At 49.7% G+C, this 25,764-nt stretch overlaps 2 protein-coding genes across 3 annotated transcripts; one reads left to right on the top strand and one right to left on the bottom strand.

Moving 5' to 3' along the window:
* The first annotated feature begins 662 nt into the window (after nucleotides 1–662).
* Nucleotides 663–20,402, top strand: LOC143162189 (hematopoietic lineage cell-specific protein-like). 2 transcript variants are annotated; one of them, XM_076342304.1, is made up of 15 exons: nucleotides 663–743; nucleotides 3,046–3,129; nucleotides 5,075–5,148; nucleotides 6,239–6,368; nucleotides 7,594–7,704; nucleotides 8,390–8,444; nucleotides 10,563–10,673; nucleotides 11,201–11,311; nucleotides 11,960–12,015; nucleotides 15,506–15,575; nucleotides 15,819–15,955; nucleotides 16,595–16,702; nucleotides 17,207–17,516; nucleotides 18,273–18,344; nucleotides 18,692–20,402. In XM_076342304.1, the coding sequence occupies exons 2-15, from the start codon at nucleotides 3,046–3,048 to the stop codon at nucleotides 18,826–18,828; spliced, it is 1,566 nt and encodes a 521-aa protein (XP_076198419.1). In that variant the 5' UTR covers nucleotides 663–743; the 3' UTR covers nucleotides 18,829–20,402. The 2 variants fall into 2 exon arrangements, with proteins under 2 accessions (XP_076198419.1, XP_076198326.1); XM_076342211.1 differs by having other exon boundaries at nucleotides 16,592–16,702.
* Nucleotides 20,403–22,477: 2,075 nt separating this feature from the next.
* On the bottom strand, nucleotides 22,478–23,424 carry LOC143162277 (olfactory receptor 5V1-like). Its single transcript, XM_076342437.1, is given in 2 exon segments — nucleotides 22,478–23,277; nucleotides 23,280–23,424. Coding segments are annotated over 2 exon segments (945 nt in total).
* Between the last annotated feature and the right edge of the window lie 2,340 nt (nucleotides 23,425–25,764).

Below are 25,764 nucleotides of genomic sequence, written 5' to 3'. Positions count from 1 at the left end.
CAGGCCAGTTATTGTGGTTTGACATGTTTATCTAGTATCAAACTAGTGTGATTCATGCTACTCATTCCAAAACTGTGCACTTCCCACCAGTAAGCAATGCACCAAAGAGTTTGATCTGTAAGTGCTTCGGATTCTTTAACTACATGCTTTCCATCTTCCTAGTTCAAGCTGGGTGGGTTGGTTTTTTTTTTTAGTCCTGGAAGAGCTTTCATGTATGTATGTATATATGTGTGTGTGTATTACTGTGTTTATATATATTTTTAATTGTGCTGTAAAGTACTGAGTCAAATTTCATAACAAGTTCTGTAAGCAGTAGCTTGCTTGCTTTGGATCTCACTGTAATTGTCAAGTCCAGGGGCTTCAGCCTTTTAACTTTTTTTTACTTTTATGGCAGAATGATTTTTTGGAAGAGGTGAAAATGGAGACCACAATCTGGTTTTGCACACTAAGAAATATAATTGTGTGCCATCAAGCGCTACTCATGGAGTCAGCAATTTGTATCCTGGGTATACGCCTTGTCAGCGTCCCAGAGCACAGGCAGCATGCAAGGGAGCTGCAGCGCACTAGGGCAAGTTTTGGTACTCATGACTTGAGCAGAGTTGGGGGCTGGGACACAGGAAGTGAAGATAGCTGAAGTTAAAACAGGAACTCGGGGCACACAGCACTCCAAAAGCTGTCACTAGCAACAGGTGCCTGAGCAAAAAGCAGCAAATTTGCCAGCAGGAGCTGGTGAGCCTTTTAAGGTAAGAAAGCTGAGTGGATTTTGAGAGTGGAAAGTGAGAAACAACAACGAAAAAAATGTAGGGGTTTGGTGGGCAAAGAGAACTCCTTCCTGACCCAGCATGTGTGAGACGATAGTACTCAGCATTTGCTTCTCAGTCTGTTCTTTGGTTATCATTGTTGGTCTTGTGTTTGAGGCTCTAAAGAGCCACATTTCCAGCATGACTGTGCTAAGTGTGGTAGCCCTATATTTGTGCTGTAGTGGATGCTTTTGAGGAGAAAAATGGGGCAAACTAAAGGGTTGAGATGCTACTTGGCTGATATTCCTCAATATAGAGGGTGTCTGGAGCCTTATGGTGTGATTACAGTCTGTGGTTTGTCATGGTTCCCAAGATGCATGGTGGGTGGCTTTGCAGAGTAGGTCAAGAACCATTACAGCAGGATTTAAAATATTTGAGCTAGTTGCTCAAATCAGCTGCCCTGTTGAACAGCCCTGTGCTAGCTCATTGTTGCTGCTGTTTTATCGTTAACAAAAATGAACCACAAACTTTAAAAATCTTTGGAGTGGGAGATGCTAATAAATTAGGGAAGGGAAAAGGAGGTGAAAGGTATTGTTAGATTGTGCTATATTGTCCACATGAGCCTTCCTGCTTCCCCTGCTTCTATTTGCAATTAGTATCTTCATTTTGTCATAAGATTACCGTCAGTGCATACAAGCACAGCGGAGTATGTTACAGACCTGCTGTGTTCTGGAGTATGACAACTTCCCCCCCCCTCCCCCGCCCACCCCCGAGGCAGCCTGCGGAAGGCCTAAAGCCAGATCTTCACAGTAAATCTGCCTACATCCTCTCCCTTAGCTAACTATCTGACTTTTGTTTAACAAGAGAAAGACTCATCCCTGCTGTGCTCTTTTAGTTTATGTCTCCACTCCCTGGTCTTACAGTGCTGATTCTCTAGACAATTGGTAAGGGCAGCTTGAAACTGAACTGAACAGTGCACTGTACTGAACTGGAAGATTATTCACTTAACAGCTTTTTGTGTTGTACAATTAATTAATTGTTCAGCATAAACATTTTGCTTGCACAGAAAGCAACTGTCCTGGACGCTTGGGGCCAGTTTTGTAGGCTACTGTATGGTTGTGGGATTGAGGGGTTAGTGCTGTTGAGAAGCACGTAATAAAAGCATGCTGTTAAATAAGGATCACCACAAAGCAGTTCTCTTCCCTCCTGTTGTTTTTTTCACACGTTTATATGATGTTTGCAGTGATGTGAAACAAGGCTCAGCAGCCCAGTCTTTGCTGCGCATTCTGTTCAGTCTTTCTCTCAGCCCCAGTGAAAAGCTGCTTTGGGCAACAGTAAGAACAATTTGGGGCTCCTCGACACCACAGGCAGTAATAGGTGGTGGGACAGGAGAGCTCTGCTGAGAATGACTGCTCTGTCATGTAGGGGCAGACAAGCCATGTAATCTTTCTTCTGTCTTTCATTTTGTAGAAACTGTGTTGTTTGGGAGGGGCTCTTTCATCATCTTTTTTCATGGTCACCTTGAAAATGAAATGCAGGAGTTTTAGATTTCACATTACTTTATTTAACTTCCTCTTCCTAGGCCTGTCACTTCCTCCAGGCCTCTTTGGACAGTCTGTACAAGCTGTATCACCGCAGCCTCAGCCTTTTCAGCCCTGCACACATAATGGTTTTAGCCCCATTTCCTGTTTTTACCTTACGGCAGACATGAACACCACACAGCGTACTATACCAGCACTGTCAGACCAGCATAGAGCTTTTCTCTGAACCTTCTCTATCACACTAGGCAGTGATTAAAAGGTTGGAAAACAGACAAGAGACTTGAGGAGTCCAACCTCTGGTAAATAAGCATTGTATCATGGTGGCAGAGCAAGCCACAGCCTCTGGTGGTGTGTGGTGTGCTGTCACTGTGCTTAACAGAAGGGAGATTAAAGCAGGGAACAGTCTCCCACAGCACAGAAAATTAATGTATGTTGGAAAAGCAGAATCTGGTAGTTGGATGCTGGCGCTAATTTGCATTAAAATAAGGTATGCATTTTAACTGTGGAGTCAGTGTGCATGAGACTGTAGTTTACACTTAAAATCCCTGTGTGTTTTGCTGAAAGAGGTGCTGGGACTCAAGAGTAGCTATTTTGGGGTGCCCTGTGCTGTATGAGGGACAGATAGATCAGCAGGGCAGATGGCCTGCAAGGGTTCCTTCCAGCCTGAGTTATGCCATGACTGCTGTGGTCTGACATGCCCATGGCCGTGAGCCAGCAGTGCCCACATGCTGGGCCCTGGATGATACCGTGTCCTCCTTGTGCAGATGTGGAAAGCAGTTGTGGGACATGACGTGTCAGTGAAGGTTGACGCTCAGGGAGACGACTGGGACACTGACCCTGATTTCGTGGTGAGTGTCTGGTGTGGTAATCCATAATTTTGGTGGTGGTGGTGTGAAGGGTTCACTGGCCCTAGGCATATGCTCGTCACCTGGGCCAGGGCTCGGGGTGAAGCATGGCATGCAGCACTGCTGGCTGTGCAGAATCGGCCAGGTCCCACCAACCCCTTGCAGATACTGTCAGGTCATCTGTCTAAGCCATTTCTGACCCATATCTATGTTTAGTCTCCAGAACTTCCTACTACATCAGTGTACCCCACATCTGACTACAAGTAATATCACTTAAGGAGTATAGAGTATTTAGTTTCTTTTAAACCTGCTCCCTGGTAACTTCACTGAGTCCTCCCCACAACTTACATTACAAGAAATAGCGAAGACTTACATTTTTGTCTTTCCCACACTGTTCGTAATTGTACAGGATTCCAGCATTGCCCTCATTTGCCTTTTTTCCAGATGGAAGAATCCTGCTCTATTTACAGTCACTTTGTGCGGGTGCAGCTCCATGCCTCTAAATAGCCTTGTTTTCTATCTAGTCCAATTCTGTAGGTGAGACGGTGAGAGAATAGAAGGGCTCAGCCTGTGGGAATCCATGCATTCATACAGTGTCATGATTTTAATTTTCTATTTGATTCTCTATTCCTTTCCTAACAAGTCACTCACATTTTGGCTTTTTGGCCAGTTCTGTATTTGCTACTCTTCTACATAATTGCACATATTTCGTACTCCTTCCTGAATGGTAAATATTTTGGAGCCATCGCTGTGCAGATATAATTAGGATTTTTTTTTTTCCATATGCTTTAGTTTTGTACCTACTAACACTAAACTTCATTTACAATTTTATCACCCACTGATTTGGCACCACAAGATTTTTCTGCACTGCTTTGTCTCCTGTATTTGGTTAACCTAAACAGTCCTTTACTATCTCAAGACATTGACATCTCATTCTTCATACCCTTTTTCTAAACCTCTTAGGAGCACATAGCACAGCAAAAGTCCTGCTCCTCCTGGCGCCAAGGAGTGTCAGCCATGCTTTACAGCCACAGGTCTCTCTGAGCTCTGTTGAGATTTTTGGTTTCCTTTCCAGCATAGTTTCTTGATGGACAGTCTCTTCTGTTACACAAGGGTCCTATGTTTTCGAGGTTGAGTCTTGCCTAGTTATTTTCAGTAAGAAATTCTAGTTTGGGACAGAGAAGCAGGTCCCCTCCTCAAAGTTCCAAATTATTGATGTTTAAAAACAATTCTATGCTGTCAAAATTATTTGGGTTTACTTCATTTCTTCTGTTTGTGGAAGCGTTTAAAATAAGCCTGAACAGAATAAGACTTTGTATTAATTTTTTTATTCTATTTTGTGTATATATATATTTTAGCTTTACCTTGTATTAGGAAAGGGTTTATTGATGCTTCAATTTATCAAATACATGTTCAGACCTTCCAAAAAGAAGACAAAACAAGTGCTGTCATAACAAAGCTGAGGCAGAAGAGCAGACCTTGAGTGAAACGTTCACTTCAGTGTTCTTCCAGTATTTTCCTCAACAATTAATTTCCACAGCATTTTTGTTTGCTAGCTCCTCCCTGAGGAAGAGGGATGGAGCTTCCCGCAGCCCCGCGCCCTGTCCCCACGGCCGTCCCGGGCCGCGGACCCGCCGTCCCCAGGCGCCCGGCCCTGCAGGACACCGGTCGCCGGCGGGGATGGGGGGCCCAGTACCCCCGGCCGTCCCCGCTGTGCCTTGTCCGCCGCCCCCATCCCGTCCGTGCCCGGGAGCCGTGCTCGCCTCTTCGCCCGCCCCGGCCCGGGTCGTCCGGGCTCGCTCGGGGCCAGTTCAAGCCCGGCGGAGCTGCACCGAGCGCCGTCCTCCGGGAGGGCGGCGGGCGGCGCTCGGGGAGCCGCGGGACAGAGCCCCGTTTCTTCGGGCGGGCGGGCCCCGCCGGCCGCTGACGGCTGCGGTTCGCTCTGCAGAACGACATCTCCGAGAAGGAGCAGCGCTGGGGAGCCAAAACCATCGAGGGCTCCGGACGCGCCGAGCACATCGAGTGAGTGCGGCCCGGCGGAGCGCGGGGGGCAGCGGGCGGGCGGCCCGAGCCGCGCTACGGGCGGGGCCCAGCCCCCAGCAGCTGCGGCTCCGACAGGCGTTTGGGGACCGGGACCTGCAAGCGGGCCGTTACCGCGGCAACGTCCCGTGAGCGGAAGCGGCAGCGGAAGCGGCAGCGCCGGCCGAAACCAGCCAAATTAGGGCTTGTGCGCAGCAGGACCGCGGCAGGAGCGGAGCGGCCCGGGGGAGGGCTGGCCCGCCATCCCGCGCCCGCCCGCGGCGCGCTGCCCGCCGGGGCAGTGGGATGCGGGGGGTCCGAGAGAACTTTCCTGGCGGTGCGGGCTGCCTGGCGGCTGCCCTCGGGCTCCCCCCTCGGGGCCCCTCTTCTGGGGCCCCTCTCTTGGGGTTCCTCGCTTGGGGTACACCTCCGGCCCCGGAAAGCAGCGGTGTGGTAAGGGAGTGGAGACCTCAACCCGGGCGAGGAGCACCTTGGGGCTGCGCTGCCACGCCCCCGGGGCTGCAGCCTGTCCACCTGGGCTCTGTCGCCTGCATCCAGGCTCTTAGTTTGAGATGCTGGTGTTGCACTGGAGGCAAAATTCACAGACCGCTTGTGATGCTGCGAGGGGTTAACTTTCAAGTACCTCCAGACAGCGGCTGTCCCTGTGGCAAAGTCTTCCTGCTCCTTCCCTGTCAAAATCTGACCCTATCCAGCAGCTCCCTTGGGACATCCCAGTACTGCCCTGCACAGTGTGCACACACAGAAAGAGGAAAGCATGGGCTGCTGTTGAAGGCAGGGTGTAGCCCTGCATGTGGGCTGCAGGGTGGGGGCTGGATGCACCCACTGAGCCTACCACTCTGGATCCTTCACCAGCCCCCAGGGTAGCATCATCTCCTGCCACAGTGCAGTGGCTGCAGTGTGGGGCTACCACGCAGAGGGGCCCAGTCTGGGCACACGGTGGCAGCTGGCAGTGAGTGTATGTCCTGCTCTGTGCTGGGCTCTGCCTGGTACAGTGGCACAGGGATACTGCAGTTGGCTGCATGGGTCTGCATAATCCCACAGTGGCTTGCCCTGACTCTCTCTGTCTCACCAGCATCCATCAGCTGAGGAACAAGGTGTCAGAGGAACATGAGGTCATCAAGAAGAAGGAGCTGGAGACTGGCCCCAAGGCCTCCTATGGCTATGGCGGCAAATTTGGAACAGAGCGGGACCGAATGGATAAGGTAACAGTTGTAGAGGGCTTCCCTGGGCCCCAGTGGAAAAGTCTTTTTCTCATAAAGGAAGGAGCATCTCTGTTTTCTGGCCTGACCCTGAAGGGAGAGAATGGAGAACTGGCATGGCTGCAGAGATTCACACATGTCTAGCTAGCCCATAATCTCTCTCCAGAATCTGTTTGAACCCATTTGTATAATTTGTCTCTACAACTTCCTTGCAACACTCCCCTTAACTGTGAAGAAGCTTGTTTCAAATCTGCTGCATAACAATTACATCAGGTGCCTCCCTACTTGTGCTTGGAGAACTAATGAATAGTAATTCCCTCCTCACATTCTCCATTACAGACCTCTGTCATATCTCCCTGGGATGAAGCCCTAGTTCATATTCTCTGTTCTCATGTCAAATCTGTTTTGTGTTTTCTGATAATCATCATGATGATGCTTCCTGTACCTTTCAGCATTTAATACTTCTTTTTTTTTCAGAAGTGAGATGATAAGATTGTAGTAGTATTCAATATATGGGGTCACTGTGGGTGTGTATGATACCAGGATGTCAGGGTGAGAAACAGACATTTCCAGGAGGCCAAATGGAGCAGCCATGCTCAGACCCTTCTGCCAGAGCAGAGTGAGGATGTTTTTGTTGAGCAGCTCCTGGGCCTTCGTCCAGTCTTACCAGGATGTTGCAAACGTTCAGCCTCTGGCCCTTCTGAGGAGTGTGTGCAATTCCTGGCCACACCACCTCCTGCAAGGAGCAGCAGGACCCTGGCCTGGCCTGTGGTAGGCGTAAAGAGTGATCCCAGCCAGGTCTCCTGACCCTCACTCTCAGACACAGAAAATAGGGAGCAGGTGCCAGACCTGCTGCCTGTGGGTTTTCAGTTGTGCATGCCTATCCGCACTTTTTTCCTCAGTTTCCCCATGTGATTATCCACCACTCTACTTCACTGGGATTTGGGAGCAGCAGGTATTCAGCATCCCACGGTTTGCATGATGAGCTGGCAGTGGGGCCGGTTGTGTGGGATGGCTGCCCTTGAAGCTGCATCACAGGTCTCAGAGCAGAGCTGGTACTGGCAAAGGCTGTGCGGAAGGCATCACCACCACCAGCATGGTCAGTTTGGACCTGTCACCTCGTGGCTGCAAGCATCTTGGCAGTGGGGCAGAGCAATTGTGTGGTGCCTATGTCTCTGTCCATCCTGCCAGTCTGACCGTAGGTGCTCATGTCATGCTTTCTTCTCAGTGTGCAGTGGGCCATGAGTACATTGCTGATGTTGGGAAGCACTCCTCGCAGACGGATGCAGCCCAGGGCTTTGGGGGGAAGTACGGAGTCCAGCGGGACCGAGCTGACAAGGTGCGTTGGACAGGGCAGCTGAAATATGTACTTGCGGCCTGTGCTCAGTGCTGCCCCTAAAACACTGTGCTACATTTAGGATTGTGGCTGCAGTTTTCAAAGTGCTGGTGGGTGCAGGTCTAGGCATGCCATGCACCATGGTCTCCACTGAAGCACGCAGCTCACCTCCTGTGTGCAGGACAATGATGACAAATTGCAGGGCACTTGTGAAGATTAACTCTCTAGTGTGCATTAATATGCTTGCACTGTCCTATCCAGGCAGCACGGTGTTCATCTTGGGGACTGTGGTGTTTTGCATCTCCAAACCCCCAAGCTGTGCCATGCACAGTGACTGGCCATGGCAGGACTGGCTGGGGACAGCAGGATGCCGTCCCTCCCGTGCACATCCTAGTGTCAGATGCTGCCCAGCCGCCTTGCTTGCTGACAGGGTGTGGAGTCAGGATTGTGGACCTCTTACCTGGAGTGCATGGGCTCTTGCGAGGGCCCGTTCCTGGGCACACTGCCACATGGACAGCAGGGGTGGTGTGAGAGGCTGAGGAGGCCTGTACCAGCTGAGGAGTGGCCAGGCGCCTGCATGTTGCAGCACAAGACAGGGAGCAGGGCCCCAGCCCCACCCCTGGAGGAGGGTGGGTGACATCCGTCTTGGCTCTCAGGACGACTGACATTCCTCCCCTTCTTGTTCCAGTCAGCACTGGGCTTTGAATACAAGGGTGAGGTGGAGAAACACTCATCCCAGAAAGGCAAGTCCATGGGCCCATGTGGCCCCTTGATACTTTTCCCAGCTTCTCTTCTGCTCCCAATATCCTGTGCTGTCTGCTGTGGCACAGTCTCCTTTGTTATCCCCCTCCTGTCACTTGTTTCAGATTTCTGTTCCCAGTCAGTCACCCTTGCAGCCCCATTCCCTGCTGTCCTGTCACCAGCCTTCTGTTGTACATTCCGCTTGTCTCTATGTTTTGCTTTGACGGAAACCACGTCATGGCTGAGCAGAGAAGACACCCCCCACACGCACCCTCAGTGGATGGCTGATGCTTCCTTTCCTCTGAAAGTCCTTCTGAGCAACTGCTCCAGAGGGAACCCAAGCACTGTAGGACGTGAGAAGTGATTTCTGAAAAAGTGGCGTATAAGAAAAGGCACAACAATGGATATGGAAACAAAAGCCTATACAGCACCCAAACTTTTGCGGAATTCTGGAGATGATTCAACCAAACTTTGACATGTACATACAAGCAGCTATATTCATTAAGAACATTGCAAGAACAGAAACTAAAGATATTTTAAATATTCTGCAACCAAGAGAAGATGAGAGGGCAAGGTCTATTACTGTTTCAGATAAGTGTGAGGAATACTGCATTACCAAGAAAAGAATAACTGAATCATGTTCATTTCAGAGGAAACTGTAAAAGAACGAAGATGTTTTGGGGCATTCTTGGTCGATCTTAAATTAATGAATCACATGCGGTTGTTTAACATATATATTAACATATTCCTGTATAAGAGATTGTATACTAAATTGTAGACGTAGAAATTCATCCGGCTGTGTAAAACCACAGAAATCGCTCAGGATAAAATGAAAATGTTAGAAATAGGGTAAGGTGTTTGGATTGTTTTTCATAAAAATGTGTCCATACTGGAAACTCCAGCATCAAGGTGACAGTCATAAAATCTGTATTTGCTGAAAACAGCATCCTAAAAGGTCCATTTCATAATGGCCTAATGGGTAAATGATAGTTTAATCGAGATAAGTTCTAGGACTTACAGATTCATCCTTAAGTGACTGAGCTTCTATGAAACAGAGAGCCATTCTTGAATACAAATGTTTTCATGCATATTTCTCTGGATCACAATCTTCATGGATTGATGAGACTGAATTTGCTGGAGAACCCCCAACTCATTCCTCTGAAATGCAGACCTGTAAGAACAGGGTCAGGGAACAAAGAGAGGTAACTGTGATTTTCTCCTTCTGAAGGGTAGGATTTGGAAACAGAGCTGGCAGACCAGGCCTCTGAAAGTAGAGTGTCTCTATACAGCCAGCAGCTAGGATAGAGGCTGAAATTTCTTAGGACATCAGCCAATAATAACAAGGTAGTCCTTAGAGAATAACTGAACACAGTTGAAGTAGTTAATACACTACTAGTTTAAAAGATGGAAAAAGGGGAAGCGTAAGGAAGATGTGCTGTGCCTCTATCACATAATGGTCAAGCGTGCCAGAGATAGTCTGGGGGGGGGAGAGCTGGAGCATGTCTCCAGAAATGTGGGTTTCAGCCTTTGCTGCAGCATCCAGAGTCAGTGGTTTCCTTGTAGAAGTTGAGATTCCATTATAGCAAATGTAAGCCATACAACAAAAGTTTGCCCTATCTTCTGTACTTTCAAGGACTCGATATACCTATTCACAGACCTTTTCAGAGACTGGCAGACCACAGGTTGAAATCCCTGCTCTGGAGATGCATGAGTGGATGGATGCCCAGGCTGTCAGTGCCCAAGTCTTGCCTTGGCTTTGTGTCCTTGGGTGGCTGAGCTCCCACTGCCTCCCCAGCTGCCCTTGGCATCTCGCTTTTCTTCCTTGCCCTTTCAGTGTGCTGTGTCTCCTGCTGCCCGTGGCCCTCAGGCTCTCTTGCTGCCATGACCCACGCTTGCCCTGTGCACCCATTCCCATGGGCCCTCATCCTCAATGGCCTTCATGGTGCTCCCTGCCATCTACTTTGTCCCCTCCAAACCCCTTGCTTTTTCTAGTGTTTTCCATCATCCCTGCTGCTCTTTCTCCTCCCTAGTGCTCCTTCCCAGTGCTGCTCCCCATCTTTAACCCCTCCCCTCACCAGCCCCGTGCTCGGGACAGCATTTCACTCCATGCACTACCTCAGATTACTCCAAGGGCTTTGGTGGCCGTTACGGTGTGGAGAGGGACAAGGTGGACAAAGTGGCAGTGGGATTCGACTACAAGAGCCAGGCAGAGAAGCATGACTCTCAGAAAGGTGAGCTGGGGGAGCCCAGTGCAGCAGGCAGTGTCAGGACTGGAGCTTGGGACTATGCCCACTGGGGCTATGGGGCACTGTGCTTGGTTTTTGCAACCTGCTGCATGAATGGTGGAAAAGCTACGGGGAGCTGTCGGGTGCCCACTGCTTGCGGTAAGGGAATGGGGCAGGTGAGGAAAGCCATTGCATGGTGCATGACTGCTGGAAAAAGTTCAGGCTAAATGAAGAGGAGCAGCAGTTTTCTATGGGCACAGGGATCTCCTGGGCAGTATGTCACCAAAGGAAGGGTGCAGGGAAAGCCCAGGCAGGTGCTAATAGCAGGTGACATGTCGCCAAGGAGGAGGGAGGGCTCTTGCTGCAGCCGCCAGTGGGGAAATCTGGCCTTGCTCCATGTCTTCCTCCAAGTCCTGGGCAGGGAAAACTATTGCCCCTGTGAGAACAGCCTGAGCTCACAGTGCTGCCACTTTTCTCTTTCCCTCCCTTTTCTGTTCTCTTCCATGCCATGATCTGGATCCCTGTGGCTCAAGACTATTCTGTGGGCTTTGGTGGGAAGTTTGGAGTCCAGAGGGATCGTCAGGACAAGAGTGCCCTTGGCTGGGACCATCAGGAGGAAGTGCAACCCCATGCATCCCAAACAGGTAGGGCAATGCTGCCAGAGGTGGCAGCACAATTTCCTTGGAGCACACGCAGACCTCGAGCTAGTGGTTCATACTTGACAGAGGTCCAGCTGCTGAAAACTGAATGTGTACATCATGTTGTGGAGCAGCTGGGACATTGTGAACCCCCAAAGCACAAGGGTAAGCTCTGCCAGAGTAGGCGCATGCTTGGATCAGTGGGGGATGTTGAATGCAAGTCCCTGAATCAGGCTTCCCAGACTATACTGTGCTTTCTCTGTGAGGTACATTCCTGATCATAAGCTCATTCAAAAGGTGAGCACATGGGAATGAGGCAAAGCAGGTTCCAGGAATGGCTTGACTACTGTATGTTTAACTTCACTGAACAAGGCCACGTTGCACTCAAATGACGTGACTGGCTTCTCACCCCAGTGCCTTGGAAGCAGATTTGCCAGCATACAGCACTGAACACCTGTGCACTTCGCCAAAAGGAATGAAAGAGTAGTCTTAAAAGTTACTGTCCAGAGCATTTTGCATGTATTATCTCTATTTAGTTCCATATGTGTTAAGATGCAGACAAAGCTAACTCATTTCACTGGTCACAGCATACTGAAGTTGGAGGTGCACACAGAATATAAACTATTATAAAATAGCCTCATTTTTTCCATACAGACTATGCCAAGGGGTTTGGAGGCCGTTACGGGGTCCAGAAGGACAGAGTAGATAAGGTAAGACTGCATGCTGCAGCCTGCAATTGCTTCCTGATAATCACTGCTCTTTGCACTGCTGGAAGAGAAGAGACTTCCCAGATGGAGATGAGGTCCCACTGCTCAGTGCACAGCTATTGCAAGGGTGAGGGAACTGACCCAGTGTAAATACCAGAGGGTGCAGAGGAATGCAGCCTGGGGAGACTGTAATGCAAGGAAGAAAAAGTTTTTTCCATTCTCAGCTGCTTTTGAATCATTCCAGTCTCGGAATGAACAGTCATACACCTGCTTTCCCTTGGGGCAAGATTTAACAGCAGAGCCAGTGAAGAGCTTTCTGAGGGCATCAGACTCTGCCCTCCTGGATATCTAGTACCATTTGAGATACTGGGAGTGTTCTGTCTGGCTGCTTGCCATCACTCCTATAGGCCCTGTGTGTACCAATACAGTCAGGATGAGCAGTGATAGCTCCTTGGAGATGAAATTTTGTGAGAGTGCAGCCTTGTGAGAAGTCTGAGAGGCCACAGGCTATTGCACTGTGCAGGAACTGTCTCTTACACAAAAGAGATGCTGGAACAGACTGAAGGCCCATCTGGTGTCATATCCCCAGCACTGACTGGTAGGTGATGATTGTGCGGAGAGCAGTACGCATACAGAGTGGTTCTTGCCCTCCAGCGAGAAGGTGGTATCGCTGTGGCTGCCATTCCTCTAGTTGTTCTTACTCAAGGCATAAGGTTTGTTAGCAGCTGTCACACCCACACATAAACAAGGCTTCCCAGAAGCTGGCTTGAATCTTTGGTCCCTCCAGTAGCCAACTTGCAGAACTCCCTGGTCTCTCCAGTATCTGACGCAGATCTATGGCCTCTCTGGTATCTGGCTCCTTATCCTCTTATACTACTCACCAGCTGGTATTGCTTTGTGTATGAGTGACTGGCCCCATATCACTCCCCCTTAACTACTGGTGAAATCCGGCCATTCCTCATGGCGCTGTCTGTAACTCATCAGCTCCTCTGTTACTTGATATCTTCTGCAGGTTTTTCTGTCCTGTCCAGGAGTTTCTTATGGTCTGTTCAGTTAGCTAAATCTCAGGCCAGGGCCTAGTCATCTGCCTGCAAACCTTAACAAAACTCATCAGGGATAGGATTGGCAGGGATCAACCTTGTATGAGAAGAGGTCATCCAGTTTGCTGGTTCAAGTTTTCTGTCTGGGCTGAAACCAGGCAAAGGCTCATCTACAGTCAAAATGCAGACTGTCTCAGGCATTTGAATTAACATTGTGCTTTGGCATGCTACCCTGCAAGCTTGTTCAGTAAAGGGGGTCTTTCCAGTGGATGATGATCTGCATGGATGCGTATAACCTAAAAGATGAGAATCCTGGATGGTGGTGGGGCTTTGGGGCATTTGGAGGAGGAAGTGAGGGTACTTTCTCTGAACCATACTTTTTCTGTTGTTGGGCACAGTGTTAGTGGCACAGTGTTGTGCCCGATACAGTACCAACATCACCATACTTGGGAACTGGAGGAAGCAGATGAGGACCTTTCTGCAGGGCCCTGAGCCAAGGAAGGACATACACGCATATCTGTAACAACCGGGCATGTTCCTTTCCAAGCTGCATGTGTAGGCTGGGCCAGTAGCAGAGTGGGAATGGCATCCTGCTCATTGAAGAGATTAGCATGGTCTATGAATTTAACAAAAGCAAATGGAGGTGCATTGTCAAAAGGCAAGGCATCATGTATGTGGCAGAAAAAAACCATGCAAAATCAGATGAGCATTTGTGCAAAAGTCAGGGCTGTGGGTCATCTGAGGAGCGGGATGCAGAGAGGGGATAAGCAGTTCTTGATCAGGTTGAAGTGGAACGTGAATTTGTGCATTTTGAGAATATTGAAGCATAATCAAAGATGGTAAAAATAAGGATATTTGGGCAGCTACCTAAGTTCTTGATTGCCTAGTTTTCAAGCACTGGAGTAGTGCTGAATTCATTGCTCCGGAGTATAGCATAATATACCACCAGGCAATCTTAATTCCCCTTTATAAAGTTTTGAACACTAAGTGTAGGATTCACCTCTCACATTAAGACTGCTAAATTTAAATGCTGTCATATAAACAACATGTCCAAGTCTCTGCTGTGGTCTGTGTAGACCTGGTTCTGAGCTTGCAGTGCTGTTTGTCTGCTCAGGTGTGTTTTCTTTAAGGAGAGCAGAGCTGCTCTCTAGGCTCCACTGACTGTAGTTAGGAACTCGGCCACCCAGCCCATTGGTGACACCTGCAGGTAGAACCCTAAATGTATCTGTATTAGTCTGAAAGCTGGATCCTACCTGCAGTTTCTTTTTGGTATGAAATTGTTTTCTCATGAAAGTAAATAAACCCCCTCTACCTCACTTTCTTTTTGCTGCAAACACCTCGTCGATGCTATTACCAAGTTTAGCCATCTCTTCACACCTCATAAAGCCAGCGATATCTCAGATGTTCACACATGCTTTCACTTTGATGTTTTCCAGCCTATGCTACTGTATACACATACTGCAGGCAACGACCTGCTGAAGGGACATGTGTTTTTCACGGTTAGGCAGCTGCAGCTGTGCATCCAATAGAGAAGTGCTTCCATGCCTCATACCACTGGGAGAGCAGGGGACGGATGTATCGGGTCCCTGGACCTCAGGAACTGGTAGACTGCCAGGCATCCACTCAGCTCTTTGCCGTGTTACCAGTGAGCACTTCTGCCTTGAATGCCCACCCTTGCTGTCCCATGCAGCAGTCGTCTTGCCACTGTGCTGCCTCCTCCACTTGGCTCCATGTAGCCTTTTCAGCTCTGGGAGCACCACCCTTCTAACAGGAACAGCCCTTGACTTTGGCTGGAGAGCAGCAGGCACCCCCACAGCACAGGGAGGCATCAGGAGAGCAGGGCTGCAGCCAGCAGCCTCCACAGGGCTGTGGCAGTTGTACAGATAAGGACAGACACAGCTGGGAAGAAAGCTTGCAGTCACCAATAGCCAAACGCAGCAGGGGACCTCAGAACTGGCCTTGCCTAACAAGCTGGACACTTCAGGCTGGTGAGGGGTCTGGAGCTGGAGCAGTCTGGAGAACAAGTCTTATGAGGAGCGGCTGAGGGAACTGGGGTTGTTTAGCCTGCAGAAAAGGAGGCTGAGGGGAGACCTCATCGCTCTCTACAACTACCTGAAAGGAGGTTGTAGCGAGGTGGGTGTCGGTCTCTTCTCCCAAGTAACAAGCGAGAGGACGAGAGGAAATGGCCTCAAGTTGCGGCAGGGGAGGTTTAGATTGGATGTAAGGAAAAATTTCTTTACTGAAAGAGTGGTGAAACATTGGAACAGACTGCCCAGGGAAGTGGTGGAGTCCCCATCCCTGGAGGTATTTAAAAGACGAGTAGATGAGGCACTTAGGGACATGGTTTAGTGGGCATGGTGGTGTTGGGTCAACGGTTGGACTCGATGATCTTAAGGGTCTTTTCCAACCTCAATGATTCTATGATTCTATGATTCATTCACTTCATCTTGCAGAGTGCTGCTGGCTTTAATGAGATGGCAGCTCCCACCTTCTCATATGAGAAAACAAGACCACTGGAGGCAGGTAAGACATCTGAGTACCAGCCCTGGGCTTGGTGGGAAGCTGTGGGCCTCATGGTCCCTCTGTGGCAGCACACTGGCAGGCATGTGCTGTGGTGTGATATGGATTTAATGTGTGTTGAGGGGCAGGAGAAGGTGGCTGAACTGCAAGTTTCTCTGGGAGAGGCAGAGGTCTGGGTTTCTCCTGGATGCTTGGGGTGGTGGAAGGGAGCCATTGGGCAGGCCTGATCAGCTGTCTTCTCCACAGGAGCTTCCAGTGGCACCAGCAGCCTGCGGTCACGATTTGAAAACATGGCTAAGTCAGCAGAGGAGGAGAGCAGAAGGCAGGCAGAGGAGGACCGGGTGAGGCGGCAGGCTCGGGAGTGCCAGGCAGCTCGGTGGAAGGTGAGCCGTAGCCATCTTGCCATGTCCTCCAAGGCTTGCGAAGCACACTTTTCCTCAGGGCCATACAGCTCCATGTCCTTCTACCTGATCTCTTTACAGTAACCTCTTGCCTAAACTGCTTTCCTGCAACTTCCAGGGACTGCCATTGAACTTCACAGCTGTCACTGGATTTTCCCTTTCGGCACACACATCAGGACATGCCTGCACCCAGCCATGACCCCTTGTGCTTTGGCCTAGGCTCCTTCTTGCCTCTAGTGCCTGGCAAACAGGGAAATCACACCTCCACAATATTGCCATCCCAGCAGTCTGCATTCAGGGTTTTCCAAACTGGAGATTGCATCCAAACCCTCATGTTTACAAGACCTCCTTCTACATTGTGCTGTTTCTGTATTCAATATGCAGATGAGGTTTCACCAATAAAGCATTCCCTGATACATTCCCTCCTTGAGGCTACTTTCTGCAGACCCCATAGTTGTTACAGGCCTGCTAGTGTCCAGTCCCTGGGGCAGGTTTATGGGAGCTGTAACAGATTTCAGCTGAAGGAAAATTTTCTGAGTTGCTCTGTTGGGAATGGGAACGGACATTGCTCTGGACCTAATTCAAAGGGATTGAGGGGATCTGATGACCTTTCTCCAGCAGGAAATCCCACAAAGAGAGAAGGACCACACAGAGGGAGCCCCTACCACTGTGCCAGCAAGGGTGCCTGGGAGTGCTGACCGAGACAGGCCTGTGTCACAAGGAGAACAGGTGCCAAGGCGGGCTGGGGAGAGCCAGGAAGGGGAGCAGGCAGAGGGGATTGCACCTGAGAGGGGGCTGTGCTTTACGGGCAGCCCTGCAGGAAGAAGTGGGGTGCAGTCACAGCGTGGGAGAGGCTTTGGAAGGAGTGAGGGCGGAAACGTTGGGATGGTGATGGGATGTGGCTGCACAGCACCTTACACCATGAGACGGGCTCTTGGAGTGGGTCAGTGCAGTGGCAGTACAATGAACTGTAGCTAAGTATGTGAGAGAGGTTCAAATACATGAGCCATGAGTGTCTTCACATCAATCCCAGGTGCCAGTTCAGCACAGACCTAATGGCTGAGTTGTTTCCCTGTTGTGCAGAGGATGATGCTCCATTTGTGTCATGGTAACACTAAAGGCACCCGGCATGGAGCGGGCTCCCTTGTGTTGGATGCTGTGCAGTCTTGGGAGAGCTGCCTGCAGTGGATGCTTTGCAGATGACTTTCCTGTCACTTTCTCACTTCATGGCAGGAAGCAAAAAGGGAGGATGAGGAAACACCACCCACTTTGCCACCAAGGTCAGCAGATTTGTCCGAAGAGCTGTGCAAGATCCCCAGCCAGGATCAGCCCATCTACAGTGAAAGTTTGGATGTCAGTGGAGACTATGAGGAGCTGCCAGAGCCTTCTGACTACTGTGGTAGTACCAATGGAGGTGCTGACTATGAGGAGCTGCCAGCACCCTTGGGAAAGGTGGATGCCATCTATGACCATGGAGGAGATGGAGGTGAGGACTATGAGGAGATCCTTCCTGAGGAGCCCAGCCAGAGCCAGCCCCACCTGGGTGAGTACTGATGGAAGAGCCCATGTCTTGGGGAGCTTGTATCTGTCTGCTCACCTCATTGGATGTATGGGACAGACTCCAGAGGGAATTTGTATCCTGAAGTCTACCATGGTCAGGGTAGCAGCCCATGATGATGGAGACTTGGTCGTCTCCCATTCCCTTGCCCGGCTCCAAGGTGTGAGATCAGCTGCATGGGATGCTGGGCCAGGCAGCAAGTATCTCTGCTGGAGCAGGACTCAGGCAGGAGGACCAGAGGGCTGCCGTGGGCTCTGAAGAAGCTGGACCTGGGCTGATGCTCTTGGTGCACTGTTTCCTGACAAGCAACAAGGCCTGGGGGTGACCTCTTAATTCAGCCTGTCGCTCAGATGGCTGATGCTCATGAGACCTGATCTGGTGATGTCTCCTGGGTGTGAGGAGTGCAGGGCGGTCTTCCTCCAAGCACATAAGCAAACTGCATGGGCTGCTGTTGATGTTTCTGTTGCAGCTTTGCTGGTACTGGAGATGGTAAGTGGAGAGGCTGGAGTTATGTCCAGCCTTTTTCTTGGGAGAGGAACATGAAGCATCAGGACCCCGCCTCTCTCCTTGCAGAAGGGGCGGGAAGTCATACCTTGCTTTGAGCCATGGTACACCTCTCCCTGTTGATAGGGTTTGGATGTGGTTCACCCCAAGGCTGACAGCTGGGTGGAGGGTGGCACTGACCAGATCTATATGGCTGCTTTCACCCTCTTTCTCATCTGCCTGTTCTGTCTTCTGCAGGGGAAATGGACAATGTTTATGAGGTGGAGAGCCCTGGGACCTGTGCAGTGGCTCTCTATGATTACCAAGGAGGTGGGTCTGCCATCCAGGCTGTGGGGAGAGGCACTGGGAGCTGGCCAGGGCGATGCGATGGGGAGGTGGTGGCTTACACCATCAGCAGTGGTGAAAAGATTTTGACTTGGTGGTTTAAATTTCTTCCTCTTGGAAAGCAGAATGAGACCTGACTTGGGAACACAGAAGCTTCATCTTTTGTCTGTGAAGTCTTGCTCCTTCTCTGCTTTATCTGTGCTGTTTGATGGGGGTTATCAGAATGCTTGTTTTGTATTCTCCTCTTGGGGGGGTGGGAGGAGGGATGTAAAACTATCTCTCTCTGGGGTTATCTTTGCATTGTGACTATCTTTTCTGAACATTTTTTGCAGATGGAGATGATGAGATTTCTTTTGATCCTGATGACACAATCACACACATCGAGATGGTAGATGAAGGCTGGTGGCGGGGGCAGTGCCGGGGCAAAGTAGGCCTCTTTCCAGCAAATTATGTGAAGCTTCTGCAGTGAAACCAGCATTGTCCAAGCTGCTGCCTTCCAAACTTTCGCCTCTCTCTGCTTCAGCCTTTTATGTGTTATTAGCTTAATTTGGCTCAGTCTGGCATGTCTACATGCAAGAAATAGCAAGGAGCAAACTGGCAGTGTCTGAGGGAATGTTTTGGCCTGTGCCCAAGAGGACTTTGGTTCCCATCCACTTCCAGATGGGAAAGGTGGGATGGTTTAAGAGCATGTGAGTGCGATATAAGACATCTTTTCTACCTAGGCTGTCCCACGTGTCAACCAGCAAGCTTGCAGGAGACGTATGTCCATTCCTGTTCCTAACAGGGCAATTCACAGAAAAGACACACCAACTCTAATCCAGTCAAGGCAGAAGGGACATGAGCTATGGGACCTTTTTAAGTTGCTGTGGCCATGGATCTCATCCTACCCAGGGGTCAAGGAAAAGAGCACTGTGAAAGTCAAACTTGCCTTTGTTCCCAAGAAGGGTTTCCACTTGCAGGATGAACTGTGTTTGCAGCATGGGGTAGAGAAACATGAACCTGGTCTATCTGGGCAGATTTCAGGGCTGGGGCCTGGGAACATTTGACCATCACAGTGAACACTGCTGACTTTTCCTGCACACAGACACAAGCTTGGCTGTAGTGAGCTTGTTCCATTAAACAAGAGAAGTGTGTGCTGGCTCAATGAAAATGTAGGATGATCTTGCTAAGATAGGAGATTACTCACTTGGTTTTCCTCTGTGTGCCAAGAATGCTGTTGGGAGATGTGTCATTTCTGGAGTAAACCTTGAAAAAGGAAGTGTAAAAGTTAGATTATTTTCTGAGAAGAATTATTCTGGAAAATCTGTCTTGGAGCAACAGAGAAATACTAAAAGGCTTCACTTAACAAAGAGTATGTTGATAACTGTCTTGGTTCTCACCCAGGCAGCCCATCAGAAGAATGTTCTGCTAGGGAAATCCTTTCAATCTACCAAATGAATCAGATTGATTACTGCTTGATACAGGCAGTAGAATATTTTTAATAGAGCTCCATTTTTCCTGTTAACTGCTCTGACAGTATAAATAAGCATACACATGCAGGTGGGACTGGAAGAGCAGTTCCACAGCTTGTCTCTAGCCTAAGGGCTCCAGTGTGCCTTGCAGTCAGTGCTAAAGGTAGGTAGGTTCCCCCATCCAGTATTTGGCTCAGCCTGTTCTGTCTGCTGTTGGGTGGTCTGAGTCCCTGTGCTGAATTCAGGCCTTCCCAGTGTGACAGTGAAATAGTTAATGCCTCAGAGGCCTTTGCAGGACTCACTAGTTAAGAAATATTTGCAAGTAATGGTCTCACCAGTTTAATTAACAAAGGAGTGAATTATTTGTTAAAGGGTGTGCTGGCTAGAGCCTCCTTATCTGAAGAATGCTGTTGTTATTTACAATATCCTGCTTATCTGACACAGTTTGGTGAAGAATGAGTTGCATAACCTAAAGGTATATAAACTCTGTAACTGCCCCATTTGGGCAGAGTTCGTATCAGCAGTGACTGTCATTGCTGTGCTGTGTTCTCCCTCATAGCCGTAGTAATAAACTGCTTCTGTTCTGGCCTGACTAAAATTGCATCCCGGTTATTCTGTGACAGCACATGTCCCCTGTGTCTGTTGTAGGCTTGGTTCCTTGCACAGTGAAAAGAGCCCCTTAGCCTTCCTTCATCACAGATGTGGGGAAAAGGCTGAGCAGGTGGGAAGCAGGACAAGAGGAATTTTTTTATTTTTAATGTTTGAAGCAGTTTTCAGTAATAATCCAATGCAAACCGAAGCCCTCCCTTGAACCAGTATGTTCCAGGCTAGATGCTCAACATGCCACTGTAGTTGGTTGTTGTTCCTTTGTGGTATGCAAGTACCATCACAATAAGAATAAATCAGGGACACGCTGAGTAGCACAGCATGTGAGAAGCTGCAGGAGCACACCCCAGTGCAGTGCCAGCTGCGAACAGCAGGGGTGCAGAGGGTCCCACTGTGACACCTTTAGAGTTCAGTGTAGCTCACAGGTTGGTTCTGGACCATCCTGCACTTGAACAAGGCTGTACTACCTGGAAGGTAGTACAGCATCCCTGCTCAGTGTTTGATACTAAGAAATATCACAATCTGTGTCTGTCAATCATGGGAAAGACACATTATGATTCAGGTTATAAATTGTCAATTTTAATGTAAATTTTCTGGAGGTTTTTGGTTTGGGTTTTTGTTTGGTTGATTGGTTTGGGTGGTTTTGTTTTGTTTTTCCCTGAAATAACTTTCCCAATATTTTTTCCTTTATTTCCTGATGTTTCTTTCCAGGAGGCTCTCCAGAATGGGCCTCATTGTGGCAGACTCTCTTATGTGTCCTAGTGAGACTCTGAACTAGGTGTGTTTCAATAATTTTTTACAATCAAGAAGGGTGTATAGCAAGTAGAGCTGGCTGAGAGGCTTGTATCCTGTTTGGGTAGGAGCAACAGGCCATCACAACATGTGGGTTACAGAAACATTTTTTCCCATGAAGAATAAAATCAGTGCGTATTGTGTGCTAAGAAGAACTGGCAAACTGCTCCCAACAAGCTGTATGCCTCATAGGCCCATTTTTTGACTCTCCAGTAGGTTTCTTTGGGAACAGACTGGATCTTCCTGGGTATCTCTTGGTAACTGAGCAATGGATGAGCATGTTTTTGGCCCCTTCCAGCCAACGTGCCCCTATGTGGCACAGCTGCAGAAATGCTGCTGTGGCTGCAGGTGTGCACCTGCATGCACAGCCTGTGCCAGCTTCCCTCCCCATGCAGACTCTTGCACTGGTGGCTGGCTGCTCCTGGCTTCTGCCATGGCATCGGACACTGCTGGCCCTCATGTACTTGCCTGCAGATTTGGCCAGCAAGAAGAGGTTAAGCTGAGGCAGTGGCAGCGGGATGAAGCTGGCTGCCCCACATCACCAGCCAGCCCTCAGCCACTATCGTCCACAGCCACACCACTCACAACAACTGCATTTTGATTTTTGTATGGCTATAAAGCAAAGCAAGCATTTCTGGTGAGGATTTAAGCAATGCCAGCTCACAGCTCACTTGCTGTTTGACCAAAGCACTGAGAATAATGGGTGGCCTGTTTAAACTGCTGGCTGCTGTGCTAATGTACAAAATGCTACAGAGCTTTCATGGCAGCCTGGAGAAACCCAGCAGACATCAGACCCAGTGCCAAAGCATGTGTGGAAGGAGGATGGTGTGACAGCCCCTTTGCAGAGGCCAGATTTTGCAATCCAAGACACTGCCCCCTGTCCCATGCAGGGCCTGGCTCAGTACCTTGGGCAGCCCCAAGGCAGAGCTCACAGCCTTGTTTGGGGCCAGCATGTGTCTGGTGCCATATGAAATTGCCTTTTACAGCATTCCCCGGTAGCAGCGTAGCTGCAACAGGTCCTGTGCTGAGCTCAGCACGACACTTGCAAAATAAAGACATAATCCTGGAACTGTAGCCTTGTTCCCAACTTGCTTTTGCCATTCTGCCATCAGTGATGTGCTGAGGGTCAGACAAGTGATGGCAGTGTGCCACAAGCAGCCACTGCCTGGGCAGGGAGCCCTGAGCCCAGTGCTGCCACCAAAGATTTCCCACAGACAGGCAATGCTGCGCTGACGCCACACCAGCACTCTGTTGCAGCCCTGGTATTGCTCATGCATTGCTGCCTGGGGAGCCCGCCATGTCCCGTCCCTGCACAGCCTTCCATAGGGCCTCCCACACCTCCTGGTTGCGGAGGCTGTAGATGAGGGGGTTCAGCATGGGGGTGACAATGCAGTACAGTGCGGAGACCAGTGTGTTGGCTGCCGGGGAGTAGCCGGAGCTGGGCCGGTTGTAGTTCAGGTTGGATGTCACAAAGTACAGGGCAACCACGAGCAGGTGGGCAGAGCATGTGGAGAAGGCCTTGTGCTGGCCGGTGGCCATGGGCATCCCAAGGACGGTGGCCAGGATGCAGAGGTAGGAGATGACAACAAGCAGGAAGGGGCTGAGGCCCACAAAGACACTGGCAGCATGGAGTGCCACTTCGCTGGGGCGGGTGTTGCTGCACGCAGCCCTCAGCAGTGGGGGAACGTCACAGAAGATGTGCTGGAGCCGGGCAGCCCCACAGAAGGAGAGCCTGGAGGCCAGGAGGGTGTGCACAGCCGAGTCCAGCATCCCCCAGAGCCAGCAGCTGGCTGCTGCCACCACACAGACACCCCGGCTCATGGCATGGGAGTAGCGCAGGGGCTGGCATATGGCTGCGTAGCGGTCATAGGCCATGACAGCCAGGAGTGCGCACTCGGCCCCCGCACACCCCATCAGGAAGAACATCTGTGCCAGGCACCCGTGGTAGGAGATGGTTGCCTGCGGGCGCAGGGCATTTGCCAGGATCTTGGGCACTGTTACTGATGAGTAGCAAATGTCCAAGCAGGACAGGTGACTGAGGAAGAAGTACATGGGGCTGTGGAGGTGGGATCCAGGGACACGAGGGCAAGTATTGCAGAGTTCCCCAGCAGTGTGGCCAGGTAAATGGCCAGGAAAAGAACAAAGATGAAGGGCTGGCCGTGGGAAAAGCCCAGGAGCATGAACTCCGTCACATGAGTCTGGTTCTCACCTGCCATGGGAGCCAGCTGGGTTGGTCTGTGGGCAGAAATGAGCACTGTGAGGAGGTGGTGATTGTGAGCCAGGGGACTGGAGCACAACCACCCACGAGGCAAGGGTTTCACTGGTAGGATGGCTTTGTTCCTATCTCCATACTGGTTGAAAGCTTCCCATGTTGGAATTTCACAAACACTAGGATTTTAGAGTCCAGAGAGCTGCCATTCAATGTTGGATACCTGACTGCAAGAGAATCACACAGAAGAAACCAAGAACAGTGTGCATCTAGACTAACCCACACCTCCTGGGTTCTCCTGCCAGCCCAGTCCCCTTTCTTGAGTATACCAAGTATGTCTCTCTTTTCCTCCTGGTTGTACCTACTGCGACTACATGCTTCCCTGTCTCCTGGACGTGGTTGCATCATTCCTTAGATGCCACAGCCACTAAGCTTGCTCTTCCCCAGCCGCTGGGTTGGGGATGTGGCATCACCCTGCACCAGTTAAAAGAATTTTTTTTTCTTTGTCCTGTCTCCTGCTCTGCCATTTTGGGGGTGCTTTGCTCTGTGATAACCAGCACTTTAAAAAGCATGAGTTCCAACTGAGGATGACTCACCACAAGGTGTTTGTCAAGTGACAGGTGAATTTAAGCCCTCAGGGATCTCCACTGGCCTGGGCCTCCTGACCTTTCTTCCATCATCCTATTTCAATTTTCACCCCGACACAAGGGTTTTGCTTAATGGCATGTGAAGCTACGATGACCATGTCCACATGATGGATGAGGCATGGGGAAGCAGTTATTGCTCATAAACCTCAGACAAGGGCTGTTGAAGGTGATGCTTGCTGGGTGCTTGTGGCCAGAGCTGCTGCTGCCCACCATGCCAGTGCCATGAAGCCCAGCAGACATAGGCCAGGTGCTTTGGTGTGCAAATATGGCCTGGTGCAGCAGCCTCTGTGAGGCTGCTGAAGAAATGGGGCTCAGAGAGAGGTTAAAAACCACCTGCAGTCACCTTGTCTTGGGGTACAGATCTGTCCCAGCCAGCACTTGGCACGGGCACACACTGCACTCAGCCAGTCTGAAACCAGGGGCTACTCTCGGCTGGATGAGGAAAAGGATCCAGAGAGGCTTAAGCTCACATATATGACGATAAGGGGGCAAACAGGGCTGGAAAGCACCAAGGCAGACTGTGGCTGCATGACAATACAGGGCACCTTGGGGAACCATAGGTGATCTTGGGTCTGCGCATAATAAAATGCTGTTCTCCCTATGCAGCTTTTTCTTTGGCTCCATTCGATTGCCTCAGTAGATGTTAGCACTCTAAACTATTCCTGAATCAGAGAATAAGGTAACTGGCCAGTGTACTGGCCATCGCTGAGCAAAGTGTTTGCCAGGAGCTGTGGCGGGACCAGTGCTGGCTTCTGGGCGGGTTCTCATTGACAGCACTGGGGTATGGCTGGGGTGCGAGGGAGGATTGAACATCAGTGAATTCAAGGATTTAGTTCACTGCTATTCTGACTTGGAAATCGTACACTTCAAAACAAGGCCTGCCTGCCTCAGCACAGGGCAGCTGTGAGCAGCTTTTCCTTACAGGTAACTCCGACAAATCTCCTGTGGTCAGGATTCAACAGTGTTCCCAGACAAGCTATCAATTCATGTCACTCTCCATTTACTAAACATTAAAGATGTCACCTGCTGGCTATGCAGGGGCCCATTGCCATTATATAAGACCAAAGTGAATATGACCAAAAAAAGAAAGCATTCCCTTCCTCTTTATGCATGTGTTTTTAGCAGCTGAAGTTAATTGTCATGTCTCTTCATGAGATTAAACAACACAGTTAAATTTCAGGTTGGTACCCTTGCTTTACACCCATTAATCTGTTTTTAATTTCTCTGACCAAAGCATGTATCTATGTATCAATCATGATTTTAAAACGTTGAGCAATGGAGAATTCACTGCTTCTGGTGGGAGGTTTTTTCTTACAGCTACTTACCGCAAAAACTGTCAAAGCACGGTTAAAAATTGTGTGCTTTTTTTCCTGTTGGAATTGCTTGAATGTCAGCTCTGTCTCATTCATAATTTTCAGGTCTTTCTCTTCCGGATTAAGGACCCTCTATTCTAATAGTATTTTCTCCTTGCTTCTACTTGTGCACTGTAATCAGTATCAGTGTTTGCTAAGTAGAAGAGCAGCTAAGTTCTGATTAATTTCTCTTTTACTCTCCAGTTTTTCAACTTTTTTTTTAAATTTTAATATTGAGGGAAAACTTTCAGTCAAAAGATAAATTCTTCTTTGCCTAGCATAATGACATCTAAACTTGTTACTCCATCTTGGATGTGGGTGCTACAAGGCTGAGAAACCACTGCCTGG

The sequence above is a fragment of the Aptenodytes patagonicus genome, chromosome 1, assembly GCF_965638725.1.
Source record: "Aptenodytes patagonicus chromosome 1, bAptPat1.pri.cur, whole genome shotgun sequence".
Taxonomy (NCBI): Eukaryota; Metazoa; Chordata; class Aves; order Sphenisciformes; family Spheniscidae; genus Aptenodytes; species Aptenodytes patagonicus.
Note: the sequence above shows the minus strand (reverse complement) of the source record. Positions and strands in the feature narration are given on the sequence as shown.

Coding starts and splice junctions, on each gene's coding strand:
- LOC143162189 (XM_076342211.1), top strand. CDS start 3,046: ATGTGGAAAGCAGTTGTGGGACATGACGTGTCAGTGAAGGTTGACGCT. Junction 10,674..11,200: donor GAAGCATGACTCTCAGAAAG/GTGAGCTGGGGG, acceptor CTGTGGCTCAAG/ACTATTCTGTGGGCTTTGGT. Junction 15,576..15,818: donor AACAAGACCACTGGAGGCAG/GTAAGACATCTG, acceptor TCTTCTCCACAG/GAGCTTCCAGTGGCACCAGC.